Source organism: Lacerta agilis, chromosome 14 (genome assembly GCF_009819535.1).
Source record: "Lacerta agilis isolate rLacAgi1 chromosome 14, rLacAgi1.pri, whole genome shotgun sequence".
Taxonomy (NCBI): domain Eukaryota; kingdom Metazoa; phylum Chordata; class Lepidosauria; order Squamata; family Lacertidae; genus Lacerta; species Lacerta agilis.
In genome coordinates, this window is record NC_046325.1 from 51,427,698 (window position 1) to 51,448,935 (window position 21,238).

The following is a 21,238-nucleotide window of genomic DNA, read 5'->3' on the forward strand; positions in this document are numbered from 1 at the left end:
CTTATTTTGGAGCAATGTACTATATAAGAGGCATTGGGTGGGATGTTATTTCTAATTTTGTCATTCAAAAAAATCATAAATAAAGCCTGCCTTTCAGTAAGTTTCTTTTCTTAAAACATATACCGGTATATTTATGACATGTAAATGTGACTGTGATGTGTAATGAAGAGAACAGCCACTTGCCGTGGGGAGGGGAGGCCTTGGAACTTTTATTTCTGACTTCCTTGAAATGAAGAGGTTGCAGACATGCTGCCTTCCATTCTGGCTGATGTTTCTCTTTACTTTTAATGCAGCAATAAATTGCCCCATTTGAGAGTGTGATGAATATGAGCTTATCATGGATGCTTTAGTTGAGATTCCTGCATTGCAGGGGGTTGGACTACATGACATTCAAATTCAAATTCAAATTTATTGCGGGTATAAGCCCATAAAAACATAAAATATGGAATATATGACATAAAGTTACAGCAAACCATAGACCCTGGAGTCATAGGGAAACAAACCACAGCACAAATACAAGTTTTAAAATTGCAACCAGGGAGCAGAAAACAAAAGTATTAGTGGTCGTGTAGTTGGCCACAGCGCCTTTTTTGAGATATGACAGAGTTTAGAAACCTTGCCACCTGCAAGGTTGTATAGGAGTCATTGTCTTGCAGGAGTAAGGCAAGGTGTGACTCAGCTGGTGCACCTGTAAGTTTCTGAGTTATTGGTCTTAGTAATTTTGCCCGAGCCTCACTATGCAGGGAACAGATAAAGATTATATGATGGAGAGATTCCGTCGACTTTTTATCACAATCAGAAAAGGCGGAAACTAGGCCCTTGGAAAGTCTATGTCTCAGGACATTAGAAGGAAAAACATTAAACCTCGCTTTGGTGAAGCTCTTCCCTCAGCAGTGGAGAGGGAGGATAGGTATAGAGGGACATGATGTATTGGAGTAACTCCAAAATTCCGAGGCGAGCAGACACCCCCACCCAGCATATGATTACGCTGCAGCTCCAAATCGTCCAGTCTTTGTTTCATTAATCTTTTTGCTGAAGCAGGGTCTAATTTAAGCGAATCTGAAGGAGAGATTCCAAAAGACAGAAGTTTGGCGTGGATTTTCCCAGTCCAAGGGTTTGCAAATTCGTCACGCCAAAGACATTGGACGAGATAATGGCTGGGTAATCTATGCCAAAGAGTTAACCAGTAGGTGAATATTCGTTTCCATAAGAGAGTCTCTAGTGAAGGAATCTTCAATTCTAGTCGTATAGCTGCATTACTAACACACGTAGGGAGTTTTAAAAGCCGGCGAAGAAACTGATTTTGCAGCACCTCCAGCGGGGCCGGATTTACCAGAGCTGCCCAAAGCGGAGCAGCATAAGTAAGAGTGGTAATAACTTTTGCATTGTACACCTTTAAAGCCGAGGGCACGTGTAGGGCTCCGTCTGAGAAAAAGAACTGGAGAAGTGCATGAGATAGAGTTTTGCCCTTGTTAAGTAGATGTTGAACTTGGGATTTCCAGCTCAGGTTATATTGAAAAACAATCCCTAGATATTGGAACTTAAAAACTTGATCTATTTTTACTCCACCAAGCTTCCACTGAAAAAGTTTCCGTCTTCTAGAGAAGACTACAACTTTTGACTTTGAGTGGTTGATGGACAATTGGTTAGATTGACAGTAAGCAGTAAAGATCTTTAACGCCCTACATAGCCCAACCCTTGAGTAAGAAAGGATCACTGCATCATCTGCGTATAAAAGCAGCGGACAACGGTAGTTTGCGATGCGGGGGGCGTGGATGTAAGCGTGCGACTCGTTTAGAGGCTCTCTCATATCACTGACAAACAGGTTGAAAAGGTAAGGTGCTAATATACAACCTTGTCGGACTCCTTTATTTATCGGGACCGCATTTGTAAGGTCACCAGCGGGGTTAAGTCTAATTCTGGCAGAGGATCCACCATGCAGTTGGATCATGAGCCAAAGGAGCCTTTTATCAATGCCCCACCTCGCCAATTTCTCCCATAGAATGGTTCTGGGGATGCTGTCGAAGGCTGCCTTCAGGTCTATGAAGGCAGCGCATAAATGTCCTCGACTGGGGAAGGAGTATTTCCTTGCAAGGTGATAAAGGATTATGGCATGATCTATGGTGGAACGATTGGGTCTAAAGCCCGCTTGTTCATGGCCAATCAGGTTGGATTCTTCTGCCCATTGAGACAGTTTAGACAGCAACAAGCGGGCATAAATTTTCCCTATAGTCGAAAGGAGGCTGATACTACGATAGTTCCCTGGATCAGCAGGAGGACCTTTTTTATAGATTGGTATAATAATGGCTTCCTTCCATGTCTTGGGAATACAGCCAGTAACATTAATGGCGTCAAAGGTTTTGGCCAGGATTCCTGACCACCACTCAGGATGTGATTTAATGGCCTCTGCAGGAACCAGGTCAGGGCCGGGGGCCTTACCCACTTTCAACTGGGATATTAGGACTGATATTTCTTTTTTAAAAAAAGATTTTATTGGTTTTCCACAATAAACGACAACAACACAGCAAATAGACAAATACACAATACAAAAACAATTACATTAAAAAAGAAAAAATAAACACTAAAAGAAAGAAAACTTATACATACCTGACACACCTAACACACGAACATTGAATCATAACATGCTTATTACTATATTCAAATTTCAAATCTTATGTGGGGACTTCCCCCATTCTCTCGGCTGCGTTCAGTACCAATTTACTTTAGTAACTCCATCTCTTCATAACAGATTTAAACAAAAACACATTTTATATCTATTAACTTCTAAATGTCAAAATATAACATCTTATTACCAATCTTAACTTCTTATATCCTTTAGGCTGTTGCTTAATTCATATCTTATAAAATACACTAAATTCAAAAAGAAAAAATCGGGATATTTTCTATTCCAAATCAATCTTGCTCTCTGACATCGGGTACCATGGTAGACCTGCCTAATAAATATATATATTATTTCACCCTACCCCCCTTCTTGCCATTTTCTCTCCACCTTTTATCAACCACCAGGCCTCCCCCCGTTTTTCCCAACAGCATAGTCCAAAATATCATCTTTCTCTTGAAATCCAAACACCAGAGTATTGTCCTTCTGTTGAAATCCAAACACCAGAGCATTGTCCCAGAGTTCCTTTGCCACACTCTTCGAAAAGGGTAATACACCATCACTAAGCATCTCCAGTTCAGTCATCAAATCAAATTGTGATTGCAGTTCCCAACCTTGTTGTTCCAGGTATTCTGGGCTCTCACCCCAAAAAAACCGTTATAATGCCACATTGTCCAGCCCCAGGCTCTCCTTCTACTTGGAATTGCTTCTTCTCCACTTCAACAGACAGTTCCACTTCAGATGAAATCTCTAGGGATCGCTCTTTAATTTTTCCTTCAAGTTCTTTAGCAATATTCTCCAAAACTCTTCCAATCTCTAACATTTCTGTAACATTCTGTTCCATTAGTTCTAAATTCGAAAGAGTTTGTCCAAAGGCCATTGCTGGGTCTGGAGGCATTTTTCAAAAGTGAAACCAAAAAAGGCAGAAGTTGGCAGGGAATAGCAAAGTTCAGTACTTTTCCATGATGAAGTGTCAAATTACATCCGCCATTTCCCCTTAGACAGAGTGCAGTAGATCTTCTTTATAATCCACCGACTTTAAAAAGAAAATTACCTTAACAATCTCATTCTTCCCTGAACAGGGATTTCTTCGCAAATTAAATACAAGTCCTCAGATGCAATTGTATCAACCACAGATAGCACCAGCTGGTTACTTTTTGTTACTCTCTATCTTTAGCGCAGTCAGAGAGAACGGACTTCCTTTTTCACGTTCTCTCTGCAAGTCCGAATTTTAAATTTTTTAAAATCAATTGTAGAGCAGTACTTACAGAGTCTCTAATTGCTAATCGAATCAAGAAAGAGCCGGGCGCTCAAAACCGCCAGTATCGCTGCTTCGTATCTCGGGTGCATAGCCTCTTCAGCTCCGTGCTGGAGCCTCGCTCGCCCGTTTTTCCCCCTTACGAGGGTCAATCAGGAGTGGGGTCGGCACAACGTGGAGCCCGCAAGAGTGACTGTCCGCGGAACGCTCTTTCCACGGCTTTAGGGGGCCCGTAGCGCGGGTACGGCAGCCCCTTTCCCCCGAGGATACCGGAGCTTTGCAGCTCCCGACTGGCTGGAATGGCGCCCAAACCGGAAGTCATTAGGACTGATATTTTGCCTGGATCTGTGGGCGGCCATCTGGGTAGGTGTTCGAACAAGTGCTCCAGATGAGGAACCGGAGCTTCTGCCTGTGAGAAACATTTCCTAAGGAACTGTTCCCAAGTAGGGCCCGGGATAACAGTCAAGGGATATTTCCTAGCTCTACTGTTAATTAGTGACCAGAATTCATTAGCTCTGCGGGATTTGGAAGCTAAGATCAAGGCTTGCCAACGGGTAGACTGCCACTCCCCTTTTGCCATTTTCAGAGCCTTTTTATAGACTAATTTGGCTTGAAAGTATATAGATGGTAAGCTGGAAGCGCCTGAGTTTTTATACTCGTTGTATATTGAGCGCAGTTGGAGTTTGGCTTGTTTACATACAGAGTTATACCAGGGAGCTCCTGAGTTATATTGGGCTCGCGTAACTGTTTGAGAAGGCGATGTAAAAAAAGCAGTAAAGTTTGCTGTAAGGTGGCTAAAGAGATTCAGAACTGCACTGGGTTCACACGAGTCGGAAATTGAAACAATTGGATGAGCTTGGATTTCTTTCTGAAAAAATTCTTTATACTTTAGGGCGAGAACCTCTGACCATTTAATCCCTCTTAATTTAGATGCTGCGTTAATTTCCATGAGGGGGAAGTGTCTATGATCAACCCCTTGCCAAACCAGAGAAAGCGTGGCTGTTAGGGGAAGGTGGTCACTAACTTGCACATTATCGACCTTAAAGGAAAGGACACTCTTAGCTAAATCCCTGGAAACCAACAGGTAGTCAAGGACGCTATTAGATTTTGTGCCAAGATGAGTAAACTCCCCCGGTATATCAGGGGGGTATCTACCATTCAAAAAAACTAAATTCAGGCGGATGGCCATTAAATAGAAGATAACTCCTGCCTCATTTACTCTGGAATCCTTAGAAATTCTTGTTGCAACGTGCTCCCATTCGTAGTTGTCAAAACAGGGGGTAACCCACCATTTGGTTTTAGTCAATGAGTCCCAATTGGCAGCGGTACAGGCATTAAAGTCTCCACCGATTATAGAAGGGATATTTGGGCATTTAATGTAACAAGAAAGAAGATGGTCTTCTAAAGAGTCCCATCTAGAGCAAAGTTCAGGGCGCCGCCCTCCTGGGGGGAGGTAGACATTGGATATTAAAAGTGAGATCTTTCCCCCCATTATCAGCCCAGAAAGAACATAAAGGGGGCAAGCCTGCACAAGAGAGAGTTTGGTATGTAGCTTGAGTGAAACACCAATTACAAGACCACCTTTGGGGCGACCACCTTTCAAGGAGGGGCTAGCACGGAGTGTTAGGAGGTCGAAACCATTTATAACAATTTCCTCCTCCTCCCAGGTTTCTTGTAATAGGATGATGTGAAACAAGTTAATGTATGCCAGAAATTCGGGGTCAGATTTTTTCCCACGCCAACCAGCAATGTTCCAACAAAGAACCAATAGCGGACAGTTTCTATGCTCACCAGTTAACTGTCATTTAGGGGGAAAGGTAGTGACCTTAGGAGGCTGAGAGGACCCCGCGAAGAAATCAGTTATTTTACTTTGTAGGAGTGGCTCAAGTGGGGGCCGCACTGGCATAGAGTTCAAGGAGGGATAGACAGGCTGACGCAGCTGGACATTCCCTCTATTGGGTGGAGTTTCTAATACAGACAGGTCACACGCCTCCATGATGTTAGGGGACGATGTGCGGAGGGCCTCCAAGTAGAGCCGTCGGTCTTTAAGGGATTGTGTATCAGTTCTCGCAGGGACGGCAGAGGCAGGCCCCCTAGTAGGCCAACCAGATGAGGTTGAGATGATCTGGTTTATATGTCCTGCAGGATCTTCAATCAGCACGGTGTTAACTCTCAGCACTGGGACAGCATCCTCCTGTGTTTGACTCGGTATCAGAGGAGACTGTGGATCTGGAACTGCTTCTGGGGCTAAGCAAGGAGAATTCACTAATGCATCCGCTCTTTGTATGTCGGTAGAGTAGGAGGACTCCAGTTCCGGCATAGAGGAGTAGGATGGCAATGATTTATTAGGAGAGGTAGGATTTTGAGCATCATTCTTCGGCTCGTTATCCAAGAGGGATGAATGTAGATCTATTAATGGTGGAGATAGATGTCCAACTTGAGGTATGGAGCGAGGATCTGTTTCCTGGAGAGAGGCCCTGGCACCCAGCAAGGGTGTCGCACACTTTGGCATAGGGCTTTGAGGGATTAACTCATCCATTTCCATAGAGCACGGTTCTGCTGAATTGGGGTGATTGATGTTCATGAACGATTTAGTATGGAGGATGTGCAAGAGCTGTTGTTTAAGTGAGTCCAGCCTACAGATTATTTCCTGTTGTTCAGTTGTTGGTAGCTCACCAAAAGAGGCGATAAGACATCTTTCCTCCGGGGGTGTCCAGTGGTTGTCCTCACAGCTATGATTCTTTGCTACTACGGTGGAAGCATGGGACATGGATTGTTGCGGGACATACGTGTCTAAGGTAGGTGGCTCAGGGTCCCGGATTGTATCTGGGATAATAAATGAGGGGGTCTTATCGGGTGATCTATCGATTAGGAGTGGTTTTGTCTTGGAATCGGTGAAAACTCTTGTTGGTATAATGCCACAACTTGCCAGGAATGCTTTCCACCTGATGGAGATAGAGGGAATCCTTGAGGAATAAAAAGCGAGCATTACTTTCTGGTGCCTGCGCTGATAATTCAGTGGTAGCACTGCAATAAGGTCGACTTGTGATGACACAATGTTTAGAAGTTTGCTTAGATGCTCTTTAACACCACGCAAGGTACCCCACCGTGGAGACCCATCCCAGATAGTGAGGCATAATTTCCTTGGTTGCAGAATCAGCGATTGGTGGGACAATAGGGGATTAAGTTGAAACTTAAAGTTATCCAGTTCTTTGTTACTCGAAGGGAGGTATCACTGTCTGCCTGGATCACCTGTTGCCACAGATTGGGCTGCCTTTGGCGGAGGGAGAACAATTTTTTGTTGAAGTTTGCAGAATTGTGAGGATAGTCCATCGAGTCTTTCAAAAATACAGTGAAGAGTTCTGATTATTAGATGGAGCTGTTCCCAACTAGTACAACCCCCCCGTTCCATTTCTGGACCTGACGCCAGGGGGGATCCATCCCCTGTAGCTTTTCCATTTACATTTATAGTCTGTGGAGTATTCAAATCCTCCGCTAGAGTAACCACCTCGTTATCGCAGACATCTTTAAGGGGAGAAAATCTGTTTTTTATTGGCACCATGAAGGTCAGTTTACTAAAAGAGTCCTCCAATTTAGCTTGTTTAGGAGCTGGTGCTGAGACTGCTTCCTCTGGGTCTCTGCTGCGTTTACTAGTAGGCGTCATAATGAAGTGGGAGGAAAGCCAGAAGGACAAGAAAGACGAGAAGAGAGATAAAAGCCCAACTTCGTAATATTGAAAACAAGGTGTGAAGATGCTGCAGAGGGGTTTTCATCAAGGCAATTTCCCTTACCCCCGAACAGCCTTTTCAGCTGGGAGTCTCAGAGTCGCAGTAAAACTTTGTCCGACGCCAGCAGACGAAGTATAGCTCTTACTAATTCACTTCTTGCCCTCTGCCACGACCATCACCAGCCTCAAGCTTGGCAGGCTGAATACAGTCAAGGCTTAAAATCAGCGTTGCAACTCCCAACATAAATTGTCTCATCACTCTCCAGCTAAGGCAATGGCGTTCTCCCCTCTTTAGCAATCTTGACCGGCCAGTTGATAAGAGTGACTGGGATCAGGCTGGAGCCGAGCCAACGCTCTCAGCAATTACTGTCCCAAGGAGCAGGGAGGAATTTTTAAAAGTGCTTCAAAGTGCTTCAAGGAATATATAAAAGTACTTCAAAGTCTTTAGAGTCTTTTCCGGTAAGTAGAATTTACATCCAGAGAGTCAAATTAAGATAAAAATTTTGAAGATTAAAAGAAGTCCGAGGAGCACCGATAAACGCGTCTTACCTCGGCGCCATCTTGGATCACACCACTACATGACATTGTGGATACCTTCCAATATTACAAATCTATGATTCAAGAGCGTAAAATGTTAACAGGCACTGAAGCCTCCCATTCCCTCTCCTTAACTGCAGAGACCTCTGGAGACAGGAGGGGTAGTTTGTTGCCCGCTCTGCTGAGGTGGTGGTGGGGTTGGTGTTGGCAAATAATGATTTCCTATAAAGCCAACACAAAATCTTTGCACCGCTGGATGAAACATTTGCATGACTTAGTATACTGAATGCCCTTAAACTGAGTGCATTATGTGCCACACATCATGTTCTTATGGTCATATGGTTTTGGTCATGCGTCCTATTTGCTGCCAAATTAAAATATTTTAGGATCACTGTCCTCAAGGCCCATCAAGAAGGCGGCCCCAAGTGCTATAGCATCCCACCTGCTGAGGTTGCTGCTTCTCCTCTAAATTAGGATTGAGCTACAAATATCTCTGCAGGGGGCAGTGGCTGTTTCTGTTCTTCTACAAGCTCCCATTTGTAGATACACGCGCGTAACCCTGTCTGTGGTGCCTACCCCTTTCCCCAAAAACAAGACACGAGACCAGAATATGGGTTCAAATTGGCCACAACTTTATTGAACTTCAGAAGTGCGAAACTTGGCATACGCCTTGGCAGGCAACCCTCTCAGCCCGCGTGGGTGAGGATATGCAGGATGAAGAGGTACAGTAGGAGGGGACTGCAAAGTGCAAACTTACACAGCATACCCTCCCACTAACCTTGGTCCGGGAGTTTGACCTACATGCCTCCGCTCTAGGGCCAGGGACTCCCAGTTTGCCCTTTAACAGGCCCTGCATGGGCAGGGAGCATGCAAGCATCCCCCCCCCAACCTGATGATAGACTAAAGGCTACCTTGCCAAGGCCTAAAACCGCCACCCGAGACCCACAAGGGCCTCATCGCCAAGAATCCCACAACCAAGGAACCAACACCCCTACTCTGCCATTAAACCCAGCAGTCTACCCGGTCCATGAATACCTGTCACAAGTCGCTCAACCAGAGATCATTACCAAACGGTGTCAGTTGCACACCGTCCACCCTGAATATCATGAGGTTTGGAGCTTTCAGGGTTAAATAAGCTCAACAGTACGCTCCTCCCACAGGGAAGATGTGTCACAACATCCGGGGTATCTGCTGTACACAGGGTGTCTATGTGATTTGTGACGCACTATTTATTTTCAGTCCTGGTTTCGCTTTTGACCGGAGCGGCAGACATGTCGTCCGTAAGCCCGGGAGTGTCCGTGATTTATATGCTTGTAATTAAAGCTTGCTTGCTTGAAACAAGCTAGACTTTGTGGAATTTATTCCTGGCAGGCTCTGAGGCACAAGGCACACACACCGTTGCGCAAGAAGAAGTTTGAAGTTTGAACAACTCTGCAAAAGCACTGGAGGAGCAAGATACGCAGCAGAAGTGTTGCTGGACACCACTCCAAGTGCTATACTGGTTTTGAGGCTTTTCCAGTTAAAACCAAAAGCCCCAACAAATATGCCTGCTGTATCTGCCCTGATGGCGGGATGAGGGATGGAGAATCCCCCAATTAGCCGCATGGTATTTCACATGGCTCTGTTGATTTTACCGACCGCATAATTAATGCAAGAGGGATTGGGAACCCCTCTCCAGCACAGGCGGGGGAGTAAATTGGACCAGCCAATTGCCATTGTTGGATACAAGGCATGCAAGCGCTCAATATCCGCCCTAGCGGCAAGGGTCAAGGCAATGCCTTTTTGCTCCACTAGGTCATTTCCCCCCAGGCGTAAAACCAAGACTTGGGGGGCCATACGCCGCTGAAGCCTTACTAAGCATGGGCATCACGCCCTGCCAAAGCATGCCCCGGTGGCCCATCCAATAGATGCGTACCTAGGGGTGAATTTTAAGGTTGCGACCCCCATTGTGTGGCCAGGCATGCTGTGCCCCACCATCCAGGTCTTCGTGGTGGGCAAACCAGCAAAAAAATTAAATTGCAAGCGTTAAGGAGGAGGAGCCGGGACGGATGTAGTTTTTGTATGCTGCCGACCGCCAACGCCCCAGTGTCTTGATGCGTGCTGGGTCCCAACCCTGGCCACACCCAGAGATGCATATTTTACAGAACATGCTCACGTGGTATGGCATCATGCACCGACCCACCCCTAGGATATGACAGGTTGTGTATCATGCGGTACTCACCAGGGAGTTTCTTGGGCACTATGCCAAGTGGGGAAACTATAAACTTTTGAAAGTGGGGGCAGGGAAAGGTCTGACTACCCTGCCTAAACGCTGCTCTTTTTCAATTTTGTTGAATGCTACAAGGGGCATTTCCCTTACTGAATTTTGATTGGGAAGGGTTCTGGGTTCCGGTGAGCTGGAGACAGGGATGCGGAAGCCGTGGCGGAACCCAGCCTCCAAGTAGTTGGCCGCAGTCCTGTTGGGATAAGCTTTTAAAAGAGGCAACATCGCTGAGAGGCAGACAGGGGTTGGGGCTACAGAGGAAAAAACCTCATTTCTTAGAGGCAGCCTTGTCCTGCTGGGTTCCAGAGGCAGAGGCTCCTGAGCCTCCCTTGGTGTCCCTGGATCCACTAGCCGATCCTGTCTTTCGAAAACCACGAAAAGGCGGCTTCGCCCGAAAACACCTGGTGCATGAATGTGAACCGCCACAGCGCTCGCAAACATGGTCAAAACGGCATCTGTCCCTGCTACACAACCCATTATTAAACTCCCAGCATGCTGAAGTAGCCACCCTCCGAACTTTGGAAGTGTGGTGCCACTACTTCAGACCAAATATCGCTGTCCTTGATGTCCCACCGCACCTTAGGGTCTGCAGCAGCCCTCTCACGGAACTCTTCATCATAAGCTAAAGCAGCCGAGTCCCCTGCCATTTTCCTGGCTTTTAAAATAATGCCAGGTGTCAGAGTAAGCAGCGGCCACCAACCCCATGTAGGCTGTGTAAGCGATTAACCAATTATCGAATGTCCTATCAACCTCCACTGGCCTATCCTTTTTGCGATGCGATTCTGGCTTAAAGTTGGCACTACAAGAAACAGCCGGGGAGAGCAGCAAAAAGATACCTACAAATTCCCCATTTAGGATGCGGTTGCAGATATTCTTTTTTAGCTTCATGCCAGGTGGCTGATCCGTCCGCTTGAAATTAGATGCCCGCACCCTCCCTTTTGCGTCCGGCCCATCTTCCTCACACGGCTCCCTGGCCCCAAAGGCGCAGCGATGGCGCGAGGCACGTCATTCCCAAATCCAACTAGGAAGGCCCGGGGCCTTGTGGGTTAGTAACCCAGTATCCCTAACAACGTTCTTCTGACTTGCCACAGGAGGAATCGGACGTACAGTGGAACCCCGGGTTACGCACGCAATCCGTTCTGGGTCGCCGTGCATAACGCGGGTGTGAGTATGCCAAATGCACAAAAAACCTGAAAACCCGGAAGTAGCGTGATTTGAGCGCTTCTGCGCATGCACAAAGTGCACAGAAGCGTTCTGTGCATCTGGGGGTTGCGCGCGCTCCGGAAATGCTTCCGGGTTGCGGGCGTTCTTAACCCAAACGTAAGCAACATGGAGCGTGTGCAACCCGGGGTATGACTGTACCTGAAAGATCTGAAGAATCCCTCTGGCACCTAGCCCATGCTTCCTTGATCTGCACGACCTCTTCTTCCTACGTCGTGTTCTGTGCGAATCAGGGCTGGAGGAGCTGTCAGATGAACTTGAAACAGCTATGCCTGCACCTACCCTCACGAGAGCGTCAACGAGGGGACTTAGACCCATCTAAGCGCTCCTTAGCCCGAGCCAGGTGGCGCTGCAGGATGCGGTTCTGGCGTACTAATTCCTGCACCTCGTCCCCACTGAACTCCAAAGCAAGTTCCTCTGGGGGAGCGCGCTTTAACTTCTTAGGGCAGGCCCTGTAGGGCCTGGCCTCAGAAGTGAAGGGGCTATCAAACTGATCGTCCCTCACTTTATTTCTGGTTATTACCATCTTCATAGGTGGGACCTTCTGGCCTGAAGACAACGTCCTTTTAAAAAATCCTGTTAGCTGCTTTTACAGCATTGGTCGGTGTGCCCTTCACCACAGCTTTGGGGGGTGCCCTCCACTGTGACTTCATGCTCAGCAGCCGTGGCTGGTGACATGTTGTACCTTGAAGTGAGCAAACAGTACAGGCACCACTAAAGACCTTTATTGTTGTTGTTGTTGTAATTATTATTATTATTATTATTATTATTATTATTGCTACTATACTGCTATTTACTACAAGGTTTTTGGCTTTGTTTTGTGTTTTGTGTTTTTGAGGATGGGGGGGGGGTAATGACAAAACAGCCAACCTAACTGAGCACACACGCTAAAACTGCGAGAAAAGGAAATGACAGGTTAGCTCACATCCATGTGCATCCTGCAGAGCGGACCCTTATGTGAACAAATTTGCGCCACCATGAGGCCCGTAGCCACAGCAGGAAGGCGGTGGCACCAAATTGAATTAAATTAAAGCCATGTGGCCTGCAGGTGGGTGCATGCTGGCTGTGGAGGGGCCATATCCCCCCTAGGAGCGGAGCGCCCCCCCCCCAAGTAGAGGCTGCAGCCTAGCAGAGCGCCCCACAGCGAGGTCTTGCGCGCCCCCCCATGCTGCCGCTGGAAAGAGGCCACCCTGAGCCCCTTCCCCAGTGCAAACGCTGGGAAGGGCTCCTGGATCCTGATCTTGAACCTGGAAGGAAAAAAGACCCAAGAGGCCTGGCTGAAGGACTCAGTCTCTCTTATTTGGCCATTGACCCCACCCCCAGCCAACCGTCCATTGTCCTACCTGGCTGAGGGCGGGTCAAAGGCCAACCTAAGCAGGTGGGTGGCACCTGCCCAGGTAACCCCCGCTCGGTGCCACAAACCCCGCCCACCTGTGGAAGGGAGGGTAGAAATTCCTGCTGCTGGAACACCATTGTTTGCAAATATTCCCCTTACATTATTGTGCATATTTCACTTAAGAATAAAACTGAATTTTCTGCTGCTTGCTTCTCTTTGTGGCTAATAACCTCCTGTCGACACCCACCCCCAATCTGACACACACTTTCATATTTTTGCTTAGAATGTATTGCTTGCAAGGAGATATTGTATGAAATGCTCAATGCGTTTAAAATGAGAGAGCTCAGGGTGTGGTGCTCTCATGAAGAAAATAATGGAATGATGACTGCTACAGAAAGGTTCACCAGCCTGATAGTTCCTGATAGTTACAGCTTTGAACAAGTAGCAGAAAGATTCACCCCTCCTCCTCCTCTTTCGGGGAAAACCAGATATCCATTTGGGAATGCTGCAGGAATGGAGGTGCCTAATAGGTCACAAATGGATAATGATCAAAGCAGGTTTGTAACTTGAGTGACGTGGTTGCTCCTTTTGTGGGAGTTTTTGAAGAGCAAAAGAGAGAACACATTTGCTGACTTCTGCTTTTAACTATGGATCTCTATGATGACTCACTATGAAAAAGAGGACATGGAGTCCTGGAAAAAGAGGACACATGGCAACCCTAGTTTTGTATAGAACGAGACCATCTTGATTGATTTTGATAATTTTTTTGTGTGCTGAGGGTGCAGAACTAAACTCTGCTACCTACAAGGTTCTCCAAAGATGATTTAAAGCTTTGCACCCCAAGCTTTTTCGGTAAGAAGAGCCTTCTGGATCAGATCAACTGCCCATCTTGTCCAGCATCCTTTTCTCCCAGTGTTAACCAGATGCTTGCAGGAAACCCTCAAGCAGGATCTACATACAAGAGCAGCCCTCTCCCCATAGAAGCATTGCTGCTTCCAACTGTGGAGGCTGAGCAGTCTGATCCTCTTTCAAAGCCATCTAAGTGGGTGGCCATCACTGCCTCCTGTGGGAGGGAGTTCCATAGTTCAACTATCCTCTTCTTGTGATGTTGCCCTCCTTTATGCTTCCAGAAGAGCCTATATAACCTAAGATAACATTGGAACATGAGAGGACCCTGGGAACAAGCCTTCTTGCCCTGTTGGTGCAGGATGAGGAATTTGTGACCCTCCAGTTGCTGTTGGACTCCCCACTCTCATCCACCCCAGCCAGCATGCCCCATGGAGTCTCATTCTCCCTGGAGGAGCAGAGGCGCAGGTGTCCTTGGTGGCTAGGAGTGCCGTTTGCTAGCTTTTGCTATGGCCATTCCTTGGTCAAAATAGTGTAACGACCCTTGTCCATGGACTGGAGACCTTGTGGTCAGATTACTGCAATGTGCTCCTCTATGTGGGGCTGCCCTTGAGGCTGGTCCAGAGACTGCAGATGCAGCAGAGTGCAGTGGCTCGGTTGCTGGTGGGGCCTCACAACCTCCAAGAAAGCACTTTATTTGTGGGACTTGCTCTAGCTGCCAATTGCTGTTTGGCGAAGTTCAAGATGTTGGCCCTGTACTGAGTACATATGCATGCTTCTACTTTTCAGAGGTCCAATATTGTTCTATTTGCAATCCTTGTTTTGTTGATTTCATTTAATATTCTAATTTTCTGAGATTGTGAATTTGGGGTTTTCATCAGCTGTATGCCACAATCATCACAATTATGACAAATAAAGGCTTGACATCTCTTGCTTTGCATGTCCTGAGTCTATCTCATATGTTAGTTTCACCTTTTAAGTTGAATTCCTGAAATAAATGAACTTTTCCACGATATTCTAATTTTTTGAGTATCGCCTGTATTTGTGAAAGGTGGTGGTGTTAACAACAATAACAACAACAGAAGATCTGGCCAGAATGCTGCTCATGAACAGAGTGTATTCAGAAACCCACCTTGAACAGGGCGCAAACTTATTAATTCAAATAATATTCATCAGGAGGCAGTTCCTTAGGTTAATATCACCAAAAGGAGTTTCTGATTCCTATAACAGTAACTGGTGGTTCTATTCAAGAAACAATCTGGGATTTTTATGACTTAGAAGCAGGCAACAAATGTATTGATCTATTAGTTTCTGATTTGAGGTGCTGCCCTTTTGGTGTGTCCAGTCGATGTTCCCTGAAGGAATCACTATGACTTAACATATTAAGTAAACTTCAAATGACAGTGCAGACACTGAATAACTTTGTTTATTTCTGGATTTTTAAAATATAATTCATGTTTAGCTGACTTTGATTGACTAGAATTTTGTCTTCACAGCTATTTTTTAATGGGAATAGGTTTTTTGCTTTGCTCTTTCACATACTAAGTTTGTAGTAGCTTGCAAGCTCCAGGTGAAATTAGGGGGAAACATCAGATTACTAAACAAACAAACAAGCAATTGTTCCCAGTTTTAGGCCCCCACTGGCTATTGCTGCTGAAGGGAAGCTTTCTAAGAAGCCCAGGTGGCTTCTCTCCTGGTGTGCAGGCAAGGGTTAACAATTGCCCAGGTTCCACGTGATGAGATGCAAACTGAATCATTCCAAGGGATCTCCGCCTGCCTGCCCAAGTCACCTGGCAGATGCTGTTCCCCTTGGTTGCCATGACAACCCAGGCTGTACTCTAATCAAGCCCAGCCCCTGCAGCGGTTATATCTCATTCATTGTTTTCCTTCCTGTTGCAGAGGAGGAGGGGAGAGGAGGAACCGGGTGCCTCTGAGTGAGGAGGAGGAGGCCACTGCCTGGAGCCCCTTCTGCCTAAAGTTGCTCTCAGAGTCTCCCTGAGCGAGATACCCCTCCACTTGCAAACACCCAGGTGGGCTTGCCCAGCGCTGTGGCAGCCAGCAGCATTTTTGGAGGGTGCCTTCTAGTGGCACACAGGTGGAGAAGAGTGCTTTGAGGAAGCCTGCCTTTCTGCTGCCTCTCCTGGAACGGCCAGCAAGCACTCTTCCTGAGCTGCAGAGCCATGCAAAAGACTTTCCGGAGGCTGTGAGTCAGGCAAGCTGGGTCTCAAAGGCAGCCAGCTTAACATCGTTCTCCCCATCTTGGAACTGACGGGGCTGTAGAAATTAAGGCATAGGCTGGTCGTAGTGATTCTGAAAATTAAAACGGACCTCTGACAGGGTGGGGGCTTCTGTAGCCGTCACTGGTACCTACCTTTGAAGGATTGGCTTTCTAGGGAGATGGGAAGAGCCCATCTCGTGAATGGGTCAAAGGCCACCTTCGGAACTTCATTCTCTGTGCTGCTGCCTCAGAAGCCCACCAGGCCAGAAGGGGAAGGAGGAGGAAGAGAAGAGTAGCTGCTTTTCTAGGATTCTCAACTCAAAAATTGCCGAACTGGCCTGTGGAAAGGAGTTCCTTGAGGCTGTGTGGGAATGAGAAAGAAGACCGAATGCCGTTCTGCTGGCAAAGCAAGCTCTAGATTTCTGTTCTTTGTGTGCTTGATATGTCAGATGCATTTTTACTGGTGAATTTGGTTCATAGAGGCATCCACAGCTGAGGAAGAGAAATACTTGATTTTTTAAAAACTTAGAAATTTACCAGCCTTATTCCATCCTCTTCCCCCCCCCCACCGCACCCTGTGCTCCTTTTTCCCGTTTTTCTTTTTGTCACTAGATTTTCAAGAGTGTTTAGTAGTTTCTTGCTTCCAGGCAGCTCTGGTTTCATTTTTGGGGGAAGTAAATTTCTTGGTCTCTTCTCCCCCCCCCCCCCCCGCAAGCCCATCCACCTTTTTGGGTGTCGTGGAGTGATGGATTACCTTGGAGACAAGCTGACGGTGGCGCAGACCCACATGACCCACTGGGTGGGCTCCGTGCGAAGATCCTTGCAAGAGGCGCTGAATTTAGTCACAACTGCAGTTGCCCATGAACGAACAAGTGGGGTGGGGGTAAGCAGAGCCCCCTTCAAGCGCACCTCCTCCTTCAGGCACTTTGCATTCCGGAGCAGAGAGTCCTTTCGCAGGTTTTCCGTGCGCAGTCAGCAAAGACTTTCCTCTCTGAGGAAGAGGCAAGCCAGCTCAGAGCAGCCTGACCTTGTAAGCACCCTTTTAAGCTGCTGGTGGGTGATATGAACTGAACCAGGATGGTTGCTGTTGCGTTCTAGGCTGGTAACCCTGCTATGGTTTGTGTGCTTGCAAATGTATCTGTGCTTGGTTTTAAGAAGGAAAAAAGCCGCCTGTTGTTGATCATTTTAGCATTGTTGGGTGTTTCTTTCAGATCTTTTAGCCTTCATTGTCCCAAAGGTACTTGGGCAACAGCGTGATTAGTCTGTGGCTCATTTCTTCTTGAAATAACTCAAAGGTGTAAGACAGTCCTTGGGTGCAGGCATGGGGCTAAAAAAGAAAGCACTCCCGGGGACAGTTGCTTGGAGCTTGGTCCTAAATAAACGTCTTCTCCTCTGTTCTGGAATGTTGTTTCCCTAATTCTAAACTTTGAAGGGGGGACAAGGAACAGCTGGAAACACTCTGCAAATGCTCAAGGGTCCTTCCTCTTATGAGGACTTTGAACCAGAGCTTGGGAAATAGTATTTGGGGTGAAGCCTGGCTCACCCTGGGTCCAAGATAAACATGCTCCCTCGGCCACCCTTTCTGAGGGCCCAGTGGATAACGTAACACCTGGGTGCCTGTCTGTGGTCGTGGGCTAAGTCCTTGCTGGGGAGCCATGTAAAAGGTTTCTTGTTCACTCATACTCAGCTTCTCTTAAAGTCTAACCAGGTCAATGGGTCTGCAGGGTGCAAGTGTGAGCAGGACCATGTGGACGTGCAGTTGCATAGTGTGCACACACAAGGGCTTCATGAAGAAATCATTGTTTGCTGCCTTGTTCAGTCCCAGCATAATGCCAGGAAAGGCTGCTCTGATTCTAAACTTAGCCAATTCAGCCTTGGGAGGGAATTTGCCTCCCACGTTGAGAATATGCTGCAAGGACATTTCTTATTACTTTGAGGAAAGTGTAGATAGGAGGAAGTGTAAGTTTATGAGTGCTCTGAGTTTGCTGAAGCAAGAGTGGGCTGGGAGTATAATTTTAAAAATGGGTTCTTTGGTTTGTGTGGAATGCCTAGCTCTCTCTTGCCCATTGGCATCTTTAGGTTCTTTCATGTCCCAGGAAGGCTTCTCAGAAAGGCTTCCCAAATTTCAGATTTGGCAGGATAGGTCTTGCCTTTTCAACTCTCTAGGGGGAATATTCTTCCAGTCGGCTGATTTCCCCCTGCTCCAGCTGGGCTTAGACAGGCCCAGCAGATTCACCCTTCATGTTTCATTGCCTTGAACCCACACTTCTCCAGAAGGCCCTGTGGGATGTCCAGAAGGTTTAGTCCATCCAGAAGTGATGTGCCAGGGTCACAGCTACCACACTTGTTACCTCTAATGGCATTGCTTCAGATTTTACATGTTGGTATCTACAACATGTAGATACCGTGCGCTGCTCTGCTTCACCAGAAGCGGCTTTGTCATGTTGGCCAAATGACCCAGAAGCTGTCTGAGGACAAACGCAGGCTCCCTTGGCCTGTAGAGCGAGATGAGCGCTGCAACCCCAGAGTCGGACATGACTGGACCTGGTGGTCAGGGGTCCCTTTACCTTTATCTACAACACAGCAGAAGGGTGGCTTCTGCAGCCTCGTGCTAGAGTGTTTGAGAGCAAAGAGTTAAACCTCCTCCATGGCCTGACCTGTTCTTTGTTTACTCTTTGGCTGGGCCTACCAGAGAAACTAAAAAGACATTATTGTGTAAGAGGTAGGCAAAGGCAGGTTGTTTGAATAACAAAGCTTGTTGCATGAGGGGAATGTACCTTAAGTGGTGTTGATCAGAATTGTAGAAATTAAAAGTCTTTCAGGCAAAGTCTTTCTCAGCCCTCCTGGGAAGATGTCAGAGATTGAATTCCAAAAGGACAAACCAGACACTTGGTAGCTTTAGGGCACAGACTCCTGCTTCTGATGGCTGGCTGTCATATTGGTTGGCCACTCTCAACCCTGAAAAGCAGAGGCTGTAGCAGTAGAGTTTTGGGGCAGTGGCTGCTTCACTTGTCAGCTGGATTTATATGTCATTGTTTCGTTCTTTTTGTCCCTCAGATCCTTTCTCCTCCTATCTCCAGGAACTCCTGGTGTGGCTTCCTGACTTGTTTTGGACCTGACCAGAGGCCACATTTTGACAAACAGGGAGAAAGTTTCTTTTGTAACCCCCACCCCCATGGTTGCACTGAAGGGTTTTTAAGAAACAGGCCCTTATCACAGAACAAGTCTGCTTAGTCAAGAATCTGTCTCTTCGCTTCAGATGATCCTGCCTGGATCTCTGATCATAATTGGACTCTGGAGCTTCCTGACCTTAAGCAGGGCTCGTGGTCCTCACTTTGTCTTGGTGCTCATTGTGGCAAGCGCCTACAGATGGCTCCTCCAGAAGGAAGTTCACATTGAGAGTCTTAATTGGGTAAACAAACTATGGGAGCCTCACTTAAGGCACCATGACCTCATAGCAGCAGCAGCAGCAGCAGCAGCAGCATTCTCCTTTAAGCTTCATGAAGGGGCAAGATGGATGTTGGCATTTTTACTCCTGGCCAAAGAGATAAATGACCTACATAAGGGATTACTTTTGGACTGGACTTCCATGATTTTGGAAACTTGAGTACAGGGAAGGCCTATCAATGTCAGGCCCAGGCACTCCACTTCCTGTGTATTATTCCTGGGCACACACCTTGTCTTTCTTTTGAGTCCCTGATTGGCAGCTAGATCACATAGAGGGCCAGGCTAGTGCAGAGCTCTTTTTACACTTTCTAATTATGTAAAGTGAAAGCCGATAAAGCAGGTGGGAGGTTGCAGAGCACTGGCTGGTTTTTCTCTTCTGCTTTTTTGACAAATTCGCCAAAAATAAGTGAAGTTTTGGAGCTATTTTAAAGGGAAATTGCCAAAAACGACACTGCCGACATGGTTTGTCATACGTTTGGCAGCCCTATCATACACAGTGACAACACAAATCAACTGAATTTAATGAATAGGGGGACTAGAACTGGCACCCAAGCAGTTCATAGTTTTCCACTTGATAACCTCTTTAATAGGCTGTGGAATTTGCTGGCAGAAGAGGCTTGGCCTCTAAGAAAAAGTCTTCTTCTGTTTACTGTATTCTTCCCTTCTCCAGTTTGCAGATGGTGCCTTCTTGAAGCCATGTCTCATCAAGTTAAAATGAAGTTGGTGTGTTAATAGGCAATATTCCTAGATAACTTACCCTAACAGAGCGCAGTCAGAGACCTTGTTTGCTCTTGAAAATGGGTGGAGTGGTGCTCAGGCTTGAACTGGAAATCTAGCCTTGTGCCCTGTACATGTGCACCTGCTTGTCTGCCAGGATCTTCATACCCCATTGTGTCCACATCATGTTACTGATTTCTGCAGTGCAGGGGGGGTGGACTAGATGACCCTTGGGGTCCCTTCCAGCCCTACAATTCTATGATTTTATCTTCCCCTTGAAAATGGTTGCAGGAGTTGAACTGGGGCTTGGTGTTTAGAAGGCACACCCAAACTGGTGCTTGGTGTTTAGAAAAACCCAAACAATTACCGCCCACTCAGCCTGACATCAATACCAGGAAAGATTCTAGAGCAGATCATTAAGCAAACAGTTTGTGAGCACCTAGAAAGGAATGCTGTGATCACTAAAAGTCAGCATGGGTTTCTGAAAAATAAGTCATGTCAGACTTATTGATTGATTAATCTGATCTCATTGTTTGACAGAATTACAAGCCTGGTAGATGAAGGGATGTAGCCTATCTTGATTTCAGCAAGGCCTTTGACAAGGTGCCCCATGATATTCTTGTAAAGAAGCTGGTAAAATGTGGGCTAGACAATGCTACCATTCAGTGGATTTGTAACTGGCTGACTGACCGAACCCAAGGGTTCTCATCAATAGCGTCTCTTCATCCTGGAGAGAAGTGACTAGTGGGGTGCCACAGGGTTCTGTCTTGGGCCCAGTCTTATTCAACATCTTCATCAATGACTTGGATGATGGGCTTGAGGGCATCCTGATCAAGTTTGCAGATGACCCCAAATTAGGAGGGGTGGCTAATACCCTAGAGGACAGGATCACACTTCAAAATGACCGTAACAGATTAGAGAACTGGGCCAAAGCAAACAAGATGAATTTTAACAGGGAGAAATGTAAAGTACTACACTTGGGGGGGGGATGAAAGGCACAAATACAGGATGGGTGACACCTGGCTTGAGAGCAGTACATGTGAAAAGG

The 21,238-nt window shown here is 46.7% G+C and overlaps 1 protein-coding gene across 5 annotated transcripts in view; it reads left to right on the forward strand.

The window, feature by feature from the left end:
• The window catches only part of KIAA1671 (KIAA1671 ortholog), a 101,083-nt gene that overhangs the window by 24,304 nt on the left and 55,541 nt on the right, over positions 1-21,238 (forward strand). Inside the window, exon 1 of one of the 5 annotated variants that reach the window (XM_033170246.1) lies at positions 16,735-17,056. The exons of the other annotated variants lie outside the window; for them this stretch is intronic. Within the exon in view, the coding sequence (XP_033026137.1) occupies positions 16,772-17,056 (285 nt within the window). The 5' untranslated portion in view covers positions 16,735-16,771. Of the gene's footprint in view, positions 1-16,734; positions 17,057-21,238 lie in introns of those variants that run through there. 5 annotated transcript variants of the gene reach the window in all.